Source organism: Phocoena phocoena, chromosome 10 (genome assembly GCF_963924675.1).
Source record: "Phocoena phocoena chromosome 10, mPhoPho1.1, whole genome shotgun sequence".
In the NCBI taxonomy this organism is placed as follows: Eukaryota; Metazoa; Chordata; class Mammalia; order Artiodactyla; family Phocoenidae; genus Phocoena; species Phocoena phocoena.
The window spans coordinates 73,936,325-73,955,307 of record NC_089228.1 but is presented as its reverse complement, the minus strand read 5'-3'; the positions used below and the strand labels follow the sequence as shown (position 1 = coordinate 73,955,307).

Genomic DNA, 18,983 nt, shown 5'->3' with positions numbered 1-18,983 from the left:
CCTAGAGCCCATGCTCCACAACAAGAGAAGCCACTGCAATGAGAAGCCCATGCACCACCATGAAGAGTAGCCCCCACTCGCTGCAACTAGAGAAAGCCCGTGCGCAGCAACGAAGACCAACGCAACAAATAAATAAATAAATAAATAAGAATTCCCTAATAAATAAGTTATAGGGATGTAATGTATAACACAGGGAATACAGCCAATATTTTACAGCAACTTTATATGGAGTATAATCTATAAAAATATCAAATCACTATGTTGTACACCTGAAACCTATTCAATATTGTAAGTCAGCTATACTTCAATAAATAAATAAATACATTTTAAAAGTAAAACAATTTAAAAAGAAATCTCCCCAATAAAACATCCCAGCCAGTTCAGCCCACAGGAAAGTCTGGAGTCAAGGGGTCCTACCCACACCCAAGGAGTGTCTAGTCAGCTTTTAATTGCCCTACCCTTATTCCCTAGACATAGGCAAAGAACAAGATCAAAAGATATTCGAGGGGCTTCCCTGGTGGTGCAGTGGTTGAGAATCTGCCTGCCAGTGCAGGGGATTACGGGTTCGAGCCCTGGTCTGGGAGGATCCCACATGCCGCGGAGCAACTGGGCCCGTGAGCCACAGCTGCTGAGCCTGCGTGTCTGGAGCCTGTGCTCCACAACAAGAGAGGCCGTGATAGTGAGAGGCCCGTGTACTGCTAAAAAAAAAAAAAAAAAAAAAAGACTGTGCAGGAAAAAGAAAACTTATAAAAACAAGAGAAAACCATCATTAATAGCCTCAGAGGAATAAAAAGATATTAATTAAATGAGACATTTAAAAATTGAACACATTTAAAAAAGAGCTCTTAGAAATTAAAAATATGACAGTAGAAATTTTAAAAAAAGATAAAATTCAGAAAATCTCCTAGCAATGAAATCAAAGTCAATTAAGACAGAAAACCAGAGAGTAATAAGTAGCAAAATAAATTAATGAAAGGGAAGAAATTTTTTAATTTTCAAAATAACTTCCCAGAATTGAAGGCCATGAGTCTATAGAATTAAAAGACCCACCAAGTACCTAGCACAGTGGTTAAAAATAGACCCACATCAAGAAACACGCATGTGAAAAAGAGAAGATCATATAAGCTTCCAGAGAAAGAAAAAACCAGGTTTCCTATTAACAACCTGAATGGCACAGGACGTATCAATAACAACAATGAAAGCCAGAAGACACTGGAGCACTGCCTTCAAAACTGTGAACAAAAACCCTTTCAATCTGGAATTCTATACCCTGTTGTACTATCAATCAGATAAGAGGGTAGGACAGTTATTTACAGATATTCAAGGTCTTAAAAATTCCATCTCCCATGAAACCTTCCTCAGAAAGCTACTGACAGATACACTTCACCAACAAGGGAGTCAACCAAAAAAGCCAGAGACATGGGAGCCAAGAAAGAGGAGACACAAGGGACTTTCTAGGGTGACAGTGAAGGGAAAGCAAGAGAACAAGCTGTAGCAAGATCTAAAGAGTAATCAGTCCAGACTAGAACATTCAGAAGTTCTGGGAACGACTTCAAGTGTTGAAAAAGGTAAGAATACCTAAAATGTGACCAGATTACAGGAGATTTACAGTTAGTATAAAGTCCAGAACTGAATTTGTGCTAAGTAATCGGAAAATTTAGCAACTAAATAAAACAAGTATTAATTCAAAGAAAAACAAAATACTGTAGAGTAATTATAAGGCATTTTGTGGGTCAAGTGCAGTTTGACCCACAGTTTACGTAGTGAATGAATGCAGTTTACGTAGTCATAAGGTAAACCATAAATATGGAGCTAGCCAAAATTATGATTAACTATAATGGAAGATGGGAAAATGGAAAGCGTGTGTATGCACAGTAGAGGCAGAAGGTGTGAGAGAGCCAGGTGTTCAAATCCTTGGTGGAAAAATGCCTAAAACTGAAGAAAAACCAAAATGTAAGAAGTGTCTTAGTAGTAAGGTGGTAAAAACAAAGAGCTATCACTGGTACCTCTAGAGCAAGCAATGAGGGGCACTGTTTTTCTTACAAAGTCTTCCAGGACTACTTGACTCCTGAATCAGTAGTCAAATTATATTTGACTATTAGAAAATTGAGATGTAAGAGTGCTAAAAGACTCAGTAGTATTCCGTTAGGTTTGTCTATTCTCAGGCATGCAGACACCCTAAAGAACACACAGGGCTTCCCTGGTGGCGCAGTGGTTGAGGTCCGCCTGCCGATGCAGGGGACACGGGTTCGTGCCCTAGTCCGGGAAGATCCCACATGCCGCGGAGCGGCTAGGCCCGTGAGCTATGGCTGCTGAGCCTGCACGTCCAGAGCCTGTGCTCCGCAACGGGAGAGGCCATAGTAGTGAGAGGCCCGCGTACCGCATAAAAAAAAAAAATAGAACACACAGAGCTGTACACCCTATGTGCTAAGGAGAGAGAGGGAAATAGTACTGAAGGCAGTCTATGCCAAGCTAAGTACAGAGTCACAAGGAAGCTTTAAAAATTACTGACTACACGTGTTTGATTTTTTTTCCAGGACTGCTAGGCAATGTGAAATTTTTAAATGCTATGCTTTACTGACAGGATTTAGCTTCCCTACTACAGAAATCTCTAGCAGCTATGCATTCAGGACTGCTTCAAACTGCTTACCCTAAAACACACAAAACCAAACCATTTATAGTGTTCTCCTTTATAATACTTTTAAGGATAATAAACAAAGTGAAAGGCTCACTCTACCATATGGCAGCCTACCTGCAGAATTCTGTCCTGGGAAGCTGGTGTTCGTGGTGTTCTCAAAGCGATGCTGTTGTTGGTGACATTGTACTCAGACAAGAGAGTACTGGAAGCCGAGTTTGTTATGCCAGATTCCTCAGCAGTTTGACGTGCAATTTCACTTGCTTGGCCTACTTTTACAACTTCCTGGAGTTCTGCATCTGAAATCTAAAGACACAGTTATCACAGTAGCAATATTTTAACCAAGAATAACACAGCTTAAAACTTCCACATTCCAGTGGGATGGGGAGAGTGGGAGGGAGGGAGACGCAAGAGGGAAGACATATGGGAACATATGTATATGTATAGCTGATTCACTTTGTTATAAAGCAGAAACTAACACACCATTGTAAAGCAATTATACCCCAATAAAGATGTTTAAAAAAAAAAAAAAAAAAAAACTTCCACATTCCAGAAGATGAATTGCTGAAGCTGTGTGATGAGTACACAGAGGCTCGTTGTAGCACTCTCTTTACTTTTTGTGGGTTTGAAAATTTCCATAATAAAGTTTTTAAAAGTCTTCCCTATTTAATGGGGGGGGGGAGGGGGGCAGAATTCCATATGTGACATAGAATCAAGCTGCAAATACTGAAATTCCTTTTCAGTATTTCCATACTGAAATTCTTTCAAACCAAAATATTTATAAATCAAGAACATAAAATAATAGTGTTTATACAGAGCCATTTATCAATTAGGGGGAGGGTGGGCACTAAAAACCAATTAAAATATCACACAGAGTCCACAAGGTCACAAGATCCCTAAGAAAATCAAAAGGTGTTATCCTTGTAATTTTACCAAACTAAATATCCTAAGAACTAAAAAAAAATTACAGGCAAAATCTCAGTTTAAGAAATATAACTACTACGAATAACAGCATCTAACAAAATTATTTTATGTTTATGCCCAAGGATTTTGTACTGATGCAGCCAGGGCACTCATTTGCTTGCAGAGAGAAGCTGTTCAAGCCTCCTAAATCCATCCCTCTGCTCCATTTAACTGTCCAATTCTACAAAGCTGTACTCGTCAAAACAAAACAAGAGCTTATTCAAAATCCCCATGCTTCTGACCAACTATAATTCAAAGGAACAGAGCCTATGATGAGCTGAATGAATTTTCTCTTCTCCACAACTCCCATGTTGATTTTCACAGCTATTGTCTCAAAAAGAGAAGGAGGGGGCTTCCCTGGTGGCGCAGTGGTTGAGAGTCTGCCTGCCGATGCGGGGGACACGGGTTTGTGCCCCGGTCTGGGAAGATCCCACATGCCGGGGAGTGGCTGGGCCCGTGAGCCATGGCCGCTGGGCCTGCGAGTCTGGAGCCTGTGCTCCGCAACGGGAGAGGGCCCAACAGTGAGAGGCCCACGTACCACAAAAAAAAAAAAAAAAAAAGAGAGAGAGAAGGTGTGACACAACAAAACATTCCCTAAAAGAAAGTGGCCTGAAATCCACAAGGCCAAATACCACCTTTATCAGCTACAAAAAAGAGGTCTGGAGCCCTAGCCTACTGAAAAATTGCTAAGAGCTGACAATTACTTACTAAACCATCATATGAGCAGTTCAAGGCCTGATATTTCTTAAAGGTACCAAGCACCCAGCAAAAGCCTGGCACATAGGCCCGCAAACATTTGCTGGATAAATGGTAAGCATATGAGTTCATACAATGAAAAACCTGCTTTTATCAGATTACCTGAGGGGCAGGTAGTACTAGTTTGCTTCTCTTTTTAGTAAATTCAGAAACACCACTAGTTTGAAGAATTGCTGACGGTAAATCAGATTCTTTTTTCCTTTTCAAATGCTGCTTGTCTTTTTTTCTATCTCGTCCTTCTTTTTCACTGTCATGGATCAAGGTGGAGAACAGATTTTTTAAAGTTACATATAGGCAGCAACATTAAACGCCATATAAATAGTCATATGCTCTGAACGAAATAATCCCATTCCTAATAAAATTATGACAAAAAAGACAAAACAATATACATTAAGTTGTTCCCTACACCATTACCTACCCACTATACTCAAGAGGAATGCAGACTTAGAATATCAATAGAATTACTAAGAAAATAAGATATACTAAGTAATTTAAGCACTAAATATTAAAACTATGTAACTATAGGGCTTCCCTGGTGGCGCAGTGGTTGGGAGTCCGCCTGCCGACGCAGGGGACACGGGTTCGTGCCCCGGTCCAGGGGGATCCCACATGCCACAGAGCGGCTGGGCCCATGAGCCATGGCCGCTGAGCCTGCGCGTCCGGAGCCTGTGCTTCGCAACGGGAGAGGCCACAACAGTGAGAGGCCCGCGTACCACCAAAAAAAACAAAACAAAACAAAACAAAATCTATGTAGCTATAAAGACTATTATAAGCAAAATGTTACATATAACATGAAAAGAAAAACATAAAACTACTCCTATATTTGACTATGTTCACGTAAAAATACGTGTGTGCACATAGGAAAATGATAAAGTATACAAAAACGGAAACAATTAAATGAAGGGAACAGAATTAAAACGTGAGTTTTAAAGTTTTCCTTTAAAACTATTCTTCAATTGTTTGCTATGATTTTAATTCATAAATTTTTTTAAAGGATATCTAAGTCCTGACAAATGACACCAGAAAGTTGTTAAGGTCTAAAGCCAGGCTCAAGGCCATCTTTTAAAGGACCAGGAAGGCCTTCTCCCCCTCTGCATGTCATCCTTTTCTTCCATCTAGTCTACTCCTTCCAAATGACTATTTTTTCTTCAATCTCTTTATTTGTAGAGGTTACCTAAAGCAAGGTCCTAATTTGAAAAATAAATACAATGGAGTACATCCAAGAAAATCCTGTTTCACAGTGACTGACATCTGTTGTTTACTAACAATTCATGTCAACAGAAATGGAAGGCCATTGGGGGAGTACTAAAAATCTCTGACAATCCTAAAAGGTTCTCCCCACAACATTCAGATATAACAATTTAAAACCTCTAAAAATCCCTAGAAATAAACAAAATCCTCTGTATTCTAAGACATTTTAAAAATATACCTACTAATCGCCATTAAGTGAAAAGATTTTAAAATGCATTGGTAATGTTTTTCCTTTTAATTTCATTTTAAAAAAAACAAGAGGGAATTCCCTGGCGGTCCAGTGGTTAGAACTCACCACTTTCACCGCTGGGGCCCAGGTGTGATCCCTGGTCAGGGAACTAAGATTCCACAAAGTCTCATGGCACAGGCAAAAAAACCCAGAAAAACAAGATAAGATTTTCACTAGAAAAAAAACTAAGAAGAAGCAGACCAGATTTTGACAGATTCCTTCAGGCCATTGGTAAAATAACTAACCTCTTCCCAAAGGTACATTTCGTAAATGTTAAGACTGTGATTCTGAGTAGACAGTTCACTAAGAGCCAAGCACTGACATTTCAAGAGCTTCGAACAGTGTTCTGTGCTAAAAGCGTTACAGCCAGGGTCACTGGTTTTCTCAGAAAGGTGAATCCATTCAATAAGTAAAAGCATTATGTAAACCACATTGTGCTAACTAAGAAATATCTGGCTCTGACAAGGATAATACTTGGCCCTCCATAAAATTACTACTATACTTTTCCATTTATAAAAACAGAAAGGCAACTTACGATCTCAGCTCCCCATCAAGATCCTGTTGTCTTAACTTTCTGAAATCGGCATCAAGAGCCTGGTAGTTTTCCTCAGAAGTATCATAGAAACCAAGAGCAGGCTTTTTTTCAAATGGGATTTCAGCGTTATAATCAACTCCTCTCTTCTTTTTTCTTTTCTTCTGAATTTCTATGCCAGCTGCTCGAAGTTCTCTTCTCTTTTGGAGGGCAGCAAGACGCCTGAAGAAAGAGAACACAAATCACCTTCAAAATCATACACCATTGGGAAAGGATGGCTCATCCATCAGAGTTAAGAAAACTACCCGGTCACTTGGGGAAGAAATATTTATTTAAATCCTCACTTCACACCGTTCACCAAAATCAATTCCAGTTTTGATTTAAAGGTACACACATACACTAGAGCAAAGAGAAAAGCCAGAAGGAACTGTAAGTAAATATGTATCCAATCTCTGGATGGGAATATACTCACTTAATATAAATTAAATAAAGGGTGAAAAAAACAATCAACAGCTTTGAATTTTAAAATTTATATCCCTGTAGCACCATTTTTTAAAAATCATAAAACAATATTAAAAGGCAAATAATAGGAAAAAATTTTGCACTTAGTATTAGGAATGGTTAGATATAAAGAATCTAAGCAAGTTTTTAAAAAATGTACCCAAGGGAAAGGAAGAACAAAAGGAAATAAACAGTTCACTAAGGGAAAAAAGTGCAAATAGCTAAAATGACAAAGTGTACTTTAATAATCAAAGAATCACAAATTAAATCAAGTACCATTTCTACATATCTAATCAACAGCCTTCAATTTTTGCTTTGTTTTAATGGCAAGGGTGCAAACAGTGGACAGTCTCTCACAATGGTAATGAGAAAGTACAGTGGTATAGCTTTCCCCAAAGAGAATTTGGAAATACACATTAATACCCCTAACTTTTTTACATTTTTAACCCAGCAATTTCACTCTTCAGTCTTAGCCTAAGGAAATAAATAGGGACATGTACAAGGCCTTAACTACAAGACTGGTTACCAAGCACTGTTCAGAAAAGCAGATAAACAGACACAACCTAAACATCCAACAATAACAAATTAGTTAAAATAATTTATAACACAGCTATAAGATAATATTATATGGCCATCTAAATAACCTTTAAGAAATCTGTAGGGCCTTACCTTGTGGCACAGTGGTTAAGAATCCGCCTGCCAATACAGGGGACACGGGTTCGAGCCCTGGCCTGGGAAGATCCCACATACCGCAGAGCAACTAAGCCCGTGTACCACAACTACTGAGCCTGCGCTCTAGAGCCCACGAGCCACAACTACTGAGCCCACGTACCACAACTACTGAAGCCCGCACGCCTAGAGCCCGTGCTCTGCAACAAGAAAAGCCACTGCAATGAGAAGCCCGCGCACCGCAAGAAAGAGTAGCCCCCGCTCGCCGCAACTAGAGAAAGCCCATGTGCAGCAACGAAGACCCAAAGCAGCCAAAAATAATAAATAAATAAATAGATATAGATAGATAAATAGAAAGAAATCTATAGCTAGATAGATAAATAGAAAGAAATCTGTAAATCTACTCTGACATGGAAAGATGCTCAAGACACACTGCTGTTTAAAACAATGTTACAAAGTTTACATGTTATGGAGCAACGTGTAAAATTATATGCATATCTATCAGTGAATACGTGCATGGGGAGATGTGAAGGATGTTCACCCGAACAGTTACAGTGATAATCATAGGAGGTTGGAATTTCATTTTTTACTTTTTCCTTTGTACTTTCCCAAGATGCTATAACGTTAATGATTCAATGATTAGAAAAGCTATTCAGAATATTAAAGAGGGGAAAAATCAAATTATAAAACAGTATATAGGAGCAATTTCACAAACCCACTCCCCAGCAAAACTGACAAAAATTATTAAAAAAAAAAAAAAGTTAAGTCTCTGGAAGGGATCCTAAAGGAGATACAGCAAATGAAGAAACGTTTATTCAAGAAAATCTACAAAAATTTGATAAGAAAAGTGAGAGCCTGCAGTATTCAAATCAAGACCCACTCCCTCTTCTCTTCCCCCGTCCCAGCTCAGGGAGACAGAAACTCCACTCCACACACAAGAACACGGGGTTCTCTCTCCGCTCCAGCTCCCTGGCTTTCATTCCAGTAGGGGCAGGACAGCAGCATTTCTCATCCTGCCTCCAGGAAGCCACTGCAGAGGCTAAGTTCAGACAAGAGTGACTGAGAAGGAGGGGCTTCCTTCTTCTGCCCAGGGGCTTTACCTTGGGCACAGTGCTACTGGGAATACTGGAGCCCAACCTGGGCCTGTGGGATGAGGGTCAGGGTTAGGGGACCTGGGGCTGCTGCCTACCCCCACCCCTGACACTGAACACACTCAGCTCCTAAAGTGGGTGTGTCACTCAACGACAAGTACATCAGCGCCCCTGGATAGAACAGAGAATTCCAAACTCTCCCCAAAGAAACTGACTTCATTTGCAAAAGGAAATGGAGACGTTCAGGCCTCAGGGCACTCTCAAAAACAGTGGAAGTCTCCATGAAAGGCAACTGTGAAGAAACCGACAGATTCTTTGGAGATGCAGCTAAACTGCAGGCCCACTAGTTTGCCAGAGAGAATCAATCTCTTTCGAAAAGTGGGAGAAGCCCTCCTGGGATGAGAACAACTACCAAACACTGACCTCAGAAACTATCCCTTCAAAGGAGCGAAGTTTGATTGGAACACTTTGTGGAGCAATTTATGCCTCAAGCCATTGTTGAAAACAATACAGCAATAAACTGGCAATTAGTAGAGTTTAACAGCTGGGTGTAGCCAGGGAAGAAGATGTCAAAGAAAGTCCTGTCAAAACCACCTCATCCCAAGGCGACTGTGAGCACACCCAAGACTGTGTCCCCATGAGGAGCAACAGCAGAAGCTTCACATTTCTGGGTGAGGAATGGGAGAACAGACTTCACTAAAATAATCCAGCTAGTCACTAAAGGAGTAAGTAAGCAAGCAACAGTAATAAGGAGTGGATGGGGGCAACACAGTACCCAGAACTGCTACAATATATCATCCAAAGTGTCCAGTTCTTAACAAAAAAAGGTGAGACATGCAAAGAAACAGGAAAGCATGACCCACACCAGAAAATAAGCAGGCAACAGAAACTGCCTGTGAGAGCAACCAGATGTCAGCTTTGACAGACTTCAAAGGAGACATTACAAGTACGTTCAAAGAACAAAAGGTAAGCACAATTAAAGAAGGAAGGTAGGATGAAAATGTTCATCAGATAGAGAAAATTAACAAAAATAAATAATTAAAAAGAACCAAATGGGGCTTCCCTGATGGCGCAGTGGTTGAGAGTCCGCCTGCCGATGCAGGGGACACGGGTTCGCGCCCCGGTCCGGGAGGATCCCACATGCCGCGGAGCGGCTGGGCCGGTAAGCCATGGCCGCTGAGCCTGCGCGTCCGGAGCCTGTGCTCTGCAATGGGAAAGCTGAAACGAAAACTTCACTAGAACAGATTCGAAGTAAAGAATTAGCCAAGATGAAGACAGATGGATAGAGATTATGCAATCCAAAGGAAAGGGAAAAAAAAAAAAAAGAATGAAGAAACACGAACAGAGCCTCACAAAAAGGTGGAACACCATTAAGTGCACAACATATGCACAGTACGAATATCAAAAGGAAAGAGAAGAAAAAGGAGAACAAAACACTGGCTGAAAATTTCTCAAATTTATTGAAAATCATTAACCTACACATCCAGGAAGCTCAACGAACTGCAAGTAAGATAAACATTAAGAAATGCACAAACAGAAACATTATACTAAAAATGATGAAAGACAAGGAGAAAATCTTGTAAACAGAGAGAGAAAAACGATTCATCACTTACAAGGGAACCCCAGTAAGATTAACTTCTCATCGAAATAGTCTATACAGTATGATTTAATTTTATACACATGTTGCTGTATGTGTAGTACACATAAATGTATGTCTATATTGAGAAGAGAAAGGTTTGAAGGGACACATTTCATAAGTAATTTTATTCTTTAAATAAAACAAAGACTTCAAACGACATTAGAAAACCTTTACAATATAATGCTAAGTGAATATAACCAAGCTATATAGCATTGTATCAACCATGCCCCAAAAAGAAAACAGTACAATACTATATTTTGTAGGAAGAGTGTTATTACTTTTATAATCAATAAAAAGCTTTAAGTTATAAAACAGATCTGTAATTTAACATTTAAAGTAAATAGTCCTGCAGTACATTCTCCATACACACCAATCTAGTTAATGACAAGATATATGCACAAGTTATAAAGATGTTCTACAAGAAAATCTACAAGAAAGTGTAGGGTAAATTTAAATCTGGAAAAATGTATTTGTTAAAGCAAGCAATACCAACCATACTTGGAGATTTTCATATATATATCTGTCATATCCCTGGGCCAATCCACATGGTTAAAAGGCTCAAACAATTTTGGTCCCCAAACAACCATGGACAAAAATGGAAAAATGAGTTTTTTTACCTTACTCACATTACTTAACCCTAAATAGTATACGGAACAGAAAGGTGACTAAGACCCAGCAGAAAATTTAGAACCTCCTCTTAGCTTCTGTTTACTGTCCCAGGCCAGTCATACTCCCATCACAAGTAACTATTCTGGGCTATTGGTTGTCCAGCTATGCCAAAAAGCATCCTCTGGCATAAAAGAATCCTCCATCCCAGGATCTGGCACTTCACAGCCATTACTGGGGAAACCATCAACACAATGCTAGTTATTAGGTCAGGAAGTATCAATACTTCCCAGCTTAGGGACCAAAAAAGGTAGCTGTGGAGGCTGGGGAGGCTATTCCAATGCCTGAATTCCAAAAGCTAATAAGCTCTTATAAAGTTCAAGTTTTCCCTTTAACCACTTCATCTGGGTTTCTAGGCCATTAGAAATGATGTCAACCATGGATCTAACCAAAAGGGAGGAGAAAGTAGAGAAAACCTTGAGCAGAGGGCAATACTTAATTCCACTCACTTTTTAAATACAAATTTCTATGACAGCCTAAAATGTGGTTCAAGGCTCATTAACTCCCTCCATGTTCAGCTGAGTCTCCTGTTTCACAGCCGTTGCCTGCCCAACGCTAATCAATGAGAGTAGCTAACTGGCAGTCACACCACAGTCCCAGAGCCCCGTGTGTCCTCCAGCCATCTGATGCCAAGATGGCTACAACAAATGAAGCTCCCCCATGCTAACAGTTCAAATCCAACACACCAAGACATACATGTATGTCTACACCCGGGCATTACTTCTGCCATGTTGGAATTAGACAACTCTAGTTATCATTCACCCAACAGGGTTGATAAATCACACAGTTTTACTGGGCCTAAGGATGCATAGACTAATTTGTTCAACTATAGATGGAAAACGACCATACCTTGCTTCTTCCAACTGTTTCTCCCTCGCTTTCCTCTTGGCTTTCTTTCCCTGAGTATTAGCCAGGCGGGCTCTAGCTTCAGAAAGCATCTCCAATTCATCTGCAAAAATAAAGAGAACAAAAACTAACTTCTCCAACAGAAGCAAGGTGAGAGACATACCCTAGTGCTTACGATGAGAAAACCCATCAATATCGTCATTACATGGTGCAGCACGAAGGAAACAGCTCTTGGGTTTTTAAGTCAGAGAAACCTAAGTTAAAAATCGTGCCACCGCTGGACAGTCATGTGACTCTGGATAATAACGCTTCACCACGTATAAAATGGGAACAACAATTCCTACTTCACAGGGATGTTGAGAAGAACTAAGGGAAAAGAAATAGGTCAAGCATCTAGCAAATACTCATTAAACAGTGGCTATCATTATCATATCCTTCATTATCGTCAACTATCTGGCACAGCACGAATTGTGAAATACTGTAAAAACTACTGTTTAATTATAAGGGAACTGACAATCTTCACTATCATTTTTCCTTCATTTTTTTCCTCAGAACTATTTCTCTCCTCCAGTATATTTTCCATAGCTCCCCAGAGGAGAACAAATTTCATTACTGATACCTTAGAGCAATTCCTACACAAGGGTGTCCAATGAAATCACAAGGGAACTTTAAAAAACAAAAAAACCCTCAGATTCCAGGATTACCCTCCATTCCCCCCGCCCAACTTACTGACGCAGACCTCCTGGGGAAGCCCTGGTACCTTTATTTTTTAAAGTTTGCCATGTGACAGTGATGCAGCCAGCCTAGCCACAGTCTGCCTTTGGGAACAACTACCTTCAAACTTTTAAATTAAAAACTCAACAAATATTCACTGAATGCTTCACGACAACCCTGTGAAGTAAGATAGATATTATTACTCTCCATCTGACAGGAAAGAGAACCAAAGTTCAGAGAGATTATATGACTCACCTAAAGTCAAATAGCTAATAAGTGGCAGACATGGCACTAAACTAGATTAAAATCTAGCTCCTCTGATTCCTGAGTCAATGTCTCAAAAAGGCATCATAAGTCTCCCTCATGGTATTGTAGTGTTGCCCTTTCAAGAAGATCAAACTTCCTGTCTGAAGTCAAAAAAGTAGTTAGTAAGAGCACTGGATCCCCAAATCCTGACTTGTTGCCTCTCTCCTCGGAATAGAAATGAGAACACAGAATCCTCAAGAGCTTACCTCTAGCCACCAGGAAATGTCCAGTGATATCACACTGCTTAACTTACTAAATGAATCGAAACATCAAAAGATAAAGGGACATTATACAAAAAGAGCAATTACTCTATGATAGAAGGTTGGACACACTTGGAAAGATACTTAGAGTAACAACTACAGACAGAACCGCAATTCGAAAAAGTCAGAGGAGTTTAGAAAGGAACTAAGAGAGTTAAAAGAAGGCCTGAGAAGTCTATGGTTACCAAGGAAATAAAGTCCTCACAAAAATACACTTACCCTCATCCATATCAATCGGATCAGGCCGTGCTGGTTTTGTTTCTGGATTTGGATCTATTTCTCCAGGTTTAAGTTTTCGTGGATCATCTGTTGTTTCCTCTTCATTGTCTCTCTGGGCAGCTTTATCCCTAGGAATGAGCCCAGAGTAATCAGTCACACTACCACCCGTTTAGTCTTAGAAATACCAGGTTCCCTAGTGCTGGCACCCTTTTTGAAAAACCCAACGGATGGGCATTAACAAAAATAAAGCATTTCTACTATTGCTTCACCTGAAAAGAGATGGTTTTAAATTTCTAACTTCAGTGTTTCCATTTACCATGAAACAGGATCCAAGCAGCTCCCTAAATCACAAATGCAGCAGAGCCACACAAAAAAACTTTTAGAGAAGAATCAAGATGTTCCAATGGTTAACTCTCAGCAGTATGACTATGGGTGATTTTTATTTGCTTTTTCACTATTTTTTTTCCCAGATTTTCTATGATGAACATGTATGATTTGTATAACTTTTTTTTTTAGTATTTATTTATTTATTTGACTGTGCTGGGTCTTAGTTGGGGCACGCAGGATCTTCGTTGCAGCATGCGGGATCTTTCAGTTGCAGCATGTGGGCTCTCAATTGCAACATGCGGGATCTAGTTCCCTGACCAGGGATCAAACCCAGGCCCCCTACACTGGGAGCATGGAGTTTTAACCACTGGACCACCAGGGAAGTCCCTGTATAATACTTTTTAATTATTTCTTTAAAAAGTATATAAAAGGAGACATAATCTTGATCAACCACACGAGACTTGGAATATACAATCCAATAGCTTTAGCTCCTCTGGCTTTATTCAGATCTGTAACTAATGTTTAAGGACAGAAAATGCTAAAAGTGTATTCAGCCTCATTCAGAAGATATACACACATTTTAATACTGCTTTTGGAAATTCACTTACAGAAGAAATTCATAGTGTTCCAAACACTGGGCAGCTGTTCTTCCAATGATTGGAGCAATGGTCCTCCACTGAGTTGGCATCAACTTGGCCAAGTGCAAGAGTTTTTCCTCTTCTTCTCTGGACCATTCCGTTTTCTTAATGCTGGGATCCAGCCACTCATACCTATTAAAAAGACATCATTTTATACCTTAACCAGTCACCCAGCATGAATATCCTCCTTACGTATTAGACATACTGGCTTCTAGTATCTGAAAAATGCAAGCTAACTCTCATCCTTCAATCACAAAAGCTGGTTTTTTTTTTTTACAACAGAATATTCCCTATTTGGTTAAACTTACCCCATTCCAAATACCCTATCTCACTAAATTCTACTGTATCTTAATTATGCAAGGTTAGTAATGCTTAAGAAAGGTAACATGACTGAAACATGATCATATGCCTTCCTTCTCAACTACCAATTGCTTCCATTCATCTTACACTTTATTAGAGGTTTTGCATTTATAAATAAGACAAAACCACCTCATATTTTCATAGTGTTTCTAGTTTTCATAGTACTTTCTGGTGCTTTGACTTGATTCTTACAACACCTTGGCTTACTTCTTTTAAGCATTTGACTTATACTCACTAAATGCTTTTCAAAATTGTATTTGTTTGGTGAGTTTTTTAATTTAAGTAAAACTACTATGTCATCTCTGTCTTTCCTCATGCTCCACCTGACCCACCTTTTCTATCCAGTCTACTGAGCTGGATGAGAGGTCTGCAAACAATATATAAACCTTACCAAACAAAGCGGCAGGAGCTTAGCTCCACTAACAGAACCAGAAATCAGAGCCACTTATGCAGGCTGAGGACCATCTTCCTCTTTGTGGGCCAATCTCTACATTCTGATCCTTTCCCCTACCCAGGTGCCCAGGAAATTAGGTCACTCTTATACAATCCAAAATATGATCCTAGTACCACATGGGTCAGGGCTGGGGCCAGATCACTCATGCCAAAAATACATGTAAAGAACTTAATATGTCCACTACCCTGTGACTTAAAAGGGGGCACCACAGATGTAATGTTGGGTTATGTTATATTCTGGGGAAGCAAATATACAATGTTTCAACGATTCATGAGGAAACTCAACCACTGTAAGCTAGCCTAGAAAAGTAACCATTATTTATCATTTATTTCTTTGGGAAAGTAAGTTCTAAAACAATCCACTTAGAAACTTTTGGAATACAATCCATTTATAAGCTAGGGTCCATCTGTACCTAAAAGTCGTTTTATTTCATGCTTCACAAAGCACTCTCAAACAACATTAACTCATTTGAGCTTCACATCTCCATCAGTTAGGGCCAAGTATTATCCCCAGTTGGGAGAAAATAGTGGTAGGAAAGAGGGGCTAGAAAATGGCTTGCCTAAGATCACATAGGAAGCAAATGACAGCTAATTCTTAAATCTAAATTCCCATCTCCCACTCCGTACTTTGTTATATCACAATGCCTGCTTTCTTTGGTAAGGTTCAAAGAAATGACATTTCCCTCATCATAATTAAGGTCATTTTGTGTTTTCCACTCATTAACTGGTACGTACCATCTGGCTTTGCACTGCTTTGCTGATTTTCTATGCAGCAGTGAGGCAATCCTAGACCACTGGTTTTTCCCATATTTCATTACCGCTGCCTTCAAAATTTCATCCTAAAAATTGTTGAAGAAAAACAGTGTATTCAATCACAAAACTCCAAGTGAGAAAAGACAAAATTAAAATTAACTCTAACAGAGCTGTGCTATGGAGAAAGAGATATCAACACACACATATATCCTAGATTTAAAAAGAAAGTACAAAACTTCATTACAATAATTTTAAAAAAGCAAGCCAGAATCAGTGAAATGCAAGAAATTAAGAACTCCCTTAGAGGGATTTCCCCAGTGGCGCAGTGGTTAGGAATCCACCTGCCAATGCAGGGGACATGGGTTCGAGCCCTGGTCTGGGAAGATCCCACATGCCATGGAGCAACTAAGCCCGTGCACCACAACTACTGAGCCTGCGAGCCACAAATACTGAGCCCGTGTGCCACAACTACTGAAGCCCGTGCGCCTACAGCCCGTGCTCCGCAACAAGAGAAGCCACCGCAATGAGAAGCCCGTGCGATGCAACGAAGAGTAGCCCCCGCTCGCCGCAGCTAGAGAAAGCCCACGCGCAGCAACGAAGACCCAATGCAGCCAAAATAAATTAATAAAATTAATTAATTTTTAAAAAAAGAACTCCCTTAGAATGACATCCTACCCTCCCTTACACACAACCCCTTCCCTATCCCATCCAGTAATTGGGAATGGGTACAGTGTGTGGCTGTTATTCTCTTCAAAGGAATATGGCTCATTCATTTATTCATTCATTGAAAAAACATTCCCTGAACACCAACCTTGTACCAGGTCTTGTGTACTTAGGGAAAGAGAATCAAATAGGACACATCCAGCCCTCAAGAAGCAAGTCAAGACTCAGGTGAATCCAATGTCTAACCCAGGCTTCCTGCCTCCGGCTTACGAATAGCATTTTCTCTTCAGTCCCATAACCCCAACTCTGACCCAAGAATCCACATCTCAGGTCTAACCTAAGAATTAAGTATTTCCCCCGAAGTCACCGGCCAACTCTGTCTCCAGACTCCCCCAGTCTCTAGACACTATTTCACCAGGGCACCCATTGCAATATGGAATTCACCAATCCCAGGAGAGCCCGGCAAGCTAAATCACAGACACCAGGGATATTAGAGACATAGATGAATGCTCTTGGGGCATTTTACTTTTAGGCTTTTTTCCACATTGAACTAGAGCTACATGCCTCATACATGAGCCACTCCACACCACTCCACACCGTATCATCACAGACTCAAAGACTGCAGGGCTTGGGCCACATCATAGGAATCCTGCTGTTACTTGATTTTTGTACATGTCTCTCCCACAGAAGTCATCTCTTCTCCAACTTAAACAGCCTGGTTCCCTCTGTGCAAGTTGAGGCAAGGTTCTCACTGACTTTATGTGTAACTTTGTTGCAGTACTGCTATACTTAATCACATCTTCAAGGAAGTATATACAACAATTATCTATTCTACTAGATCCATTCAGAAAAATTCCCCAAGCAAATTTTGTTTGGTACTGTCCTAGTTTCTAAAGATACCAAGATCTGGTCCTGCCCTCTTGCAGTGCTGTCTACTGAGGAAAAGAAATAGCAACTAGCACTTACTGCAAGATTACTATGTGACAGACCCTGTTCTAAATGTTCCAAATGTAGTGACTCATTTAGTCCCCAAGACAGGTAGGTATTATTATCATCCCCATTAGAAAACTGAGGCTCTGAGAGGTTAAGAAACCCTCCCAGCATCACACAGAAGGATGTGATGCTTGCAAAAAGACAAAGCAAACTATAACAAGTGGATGAAAGACTTGTCATGGGACCACTGGGGGTGCAACTACTTTTTACAGGATGAACAGGCAAAAATTCCAGCAGAGTTTCTGGACTGGTTTTTGAAGGAAGGTCAGAAAGATGCCAAGCAGTAGGAGGATAGTCCAAGAAGGCATAAGATGTAAAATGACACAGAGCATGAAAAAATACGGTGTTCTCGGGAAACTGACAAATTCAGTGCACTATGAACACCAACTCCACTAAAACCTCGTTTCTATTTTACTCATTTACTGTTCTCTGGCTCACCAATGGCATGATCCACTACATTTCTGGAAGAAAAGAGACTACTGAAGGCCTATCTGGCTTCTATCCAAGCTGAAGCGGAATGACAGGAAGACACAGGCCTTGGGATCTGACGGGAGGGCGGACAAGTTATGCCTTGATCACAGATGACCGCAGGGATGCGGGCATAAACGGGCACTTTGAACCTGGCACTCAAACCGCTTCCCGTCTGCAAGGAAGTCAAGAAAAAAACAAAGTTGTCGCCACAGCACTTCTTCATTTTTGAATATCAGAGAGAGGCACGATGCCTGGGCTGAGGAACGGGGGTGCCCCGAAGACCGACTCTAGCGGTTATCCTAGCTCCCCCACCACAGTGAGTTCCACCAGGGCAGAAGGCGCGTCCTCAATTCAACAAACGTTCACTGAGGGCCTAACGAGTGCCCGGTAGGTAATCAAATGGTTAAATCACAGTCCCCGTCCTTCAGGTGCTCAGATAACGTAGGACCGGGCACACGGTAAACGCCCCGAGGTTCGGCCTCGCACCGCCCCCCACGCAGACCCCGCAAGCAACCTCCCCGCCTCCCCGACCTCCGCGCGCCTGCGCACCAGCAGCCGGAGGGGCGGAGGGCAGCGGACGGCGGGAAAAGGGAACTTACCTCAGTATTCCTCCACACGCCCCCCTTGATCATAATTCGAGGCATCTTGGCGGCGGGGTGTCTCGGCAAGCGGCCGAGTGGAGCTTCTCAGAAGTAGTAACGGCGCTGCGGCCACGGAACCCAAAGCCGTCACTTCCTCCAAGCACAACCTTCTGCTTTGAAGAGCTCTGCGCAGGCGCAAGGCGGGGCTTGGGGTTGGGGGAGAAGTATGAGTAGCAAGTCTCGCGAGAACTCGAGTGACTGAAAGGAAATAAGTGCTTTGCTGTTAAAGCTCTACTCTAGGAAGACTGACAGAAAGTCATCAAACCACTCTAAGCCTAAGCGCCCTACGCCGCACGCATGCCCAAAAATAGATTGGAAGAAGCCATGGCTCTCGCGAGATATCGGCAGTGGCTCTTGGCAGAGAAAGTAGTGCTGGGGTTGGTTGTGACGTCACCTGGTGGCAGAGA

The 18,983-nt window shown here is 41.0% G+C and overlaps 1 protein-coding gene across 1 annotated transcript in view; it reads right to left on the bottom strand.

Moving 5' to 3' along the window:
* Positions 1-18,690, bottom strand: part of CDC5L (cell division cycle 5 like) — a 43,117-nt gene extending 24,427 nt beyond the window's left edge. The window contains exons 1-8 of the mRNA XM_065885235.1: positions 18,535-18,690; positions 15,791-15,894; positions 14,213-14,374; positions 13,278-13,405; positions 11,782-11,881; positions 6,370-6,588; positions 4,457-4,601; positions 2,753-2,941 (exon numbers count right to left, since the gene is read on the bottom strand). Coding sequence (XP_065741307.1) covers positions 2,753-2,941; positions 4,457-4,601; positions 6,370-6,588; positions 11,782-11,881; positions 13,278-13,405; positions 14,213-14,374; positions 15,791-15,894; positions 18,535-18,579 — 1,092 coding nt within the window. The 5' untranslated portion in view covers positions 18,580-18,690. The remainder of the gene's footprint in view (positions 1-2,752; positions 2,942-4,456; positions 4,602-6,369; positions 6,589-11,781; positions 11,882-13,277; positions 13,406-14,212; positions 14,375-15,790; positions 15,895-18,534) is intronic.
* Between the last annotated feature and the right edge of the window lie 293 nt (positions 18,691-18,983).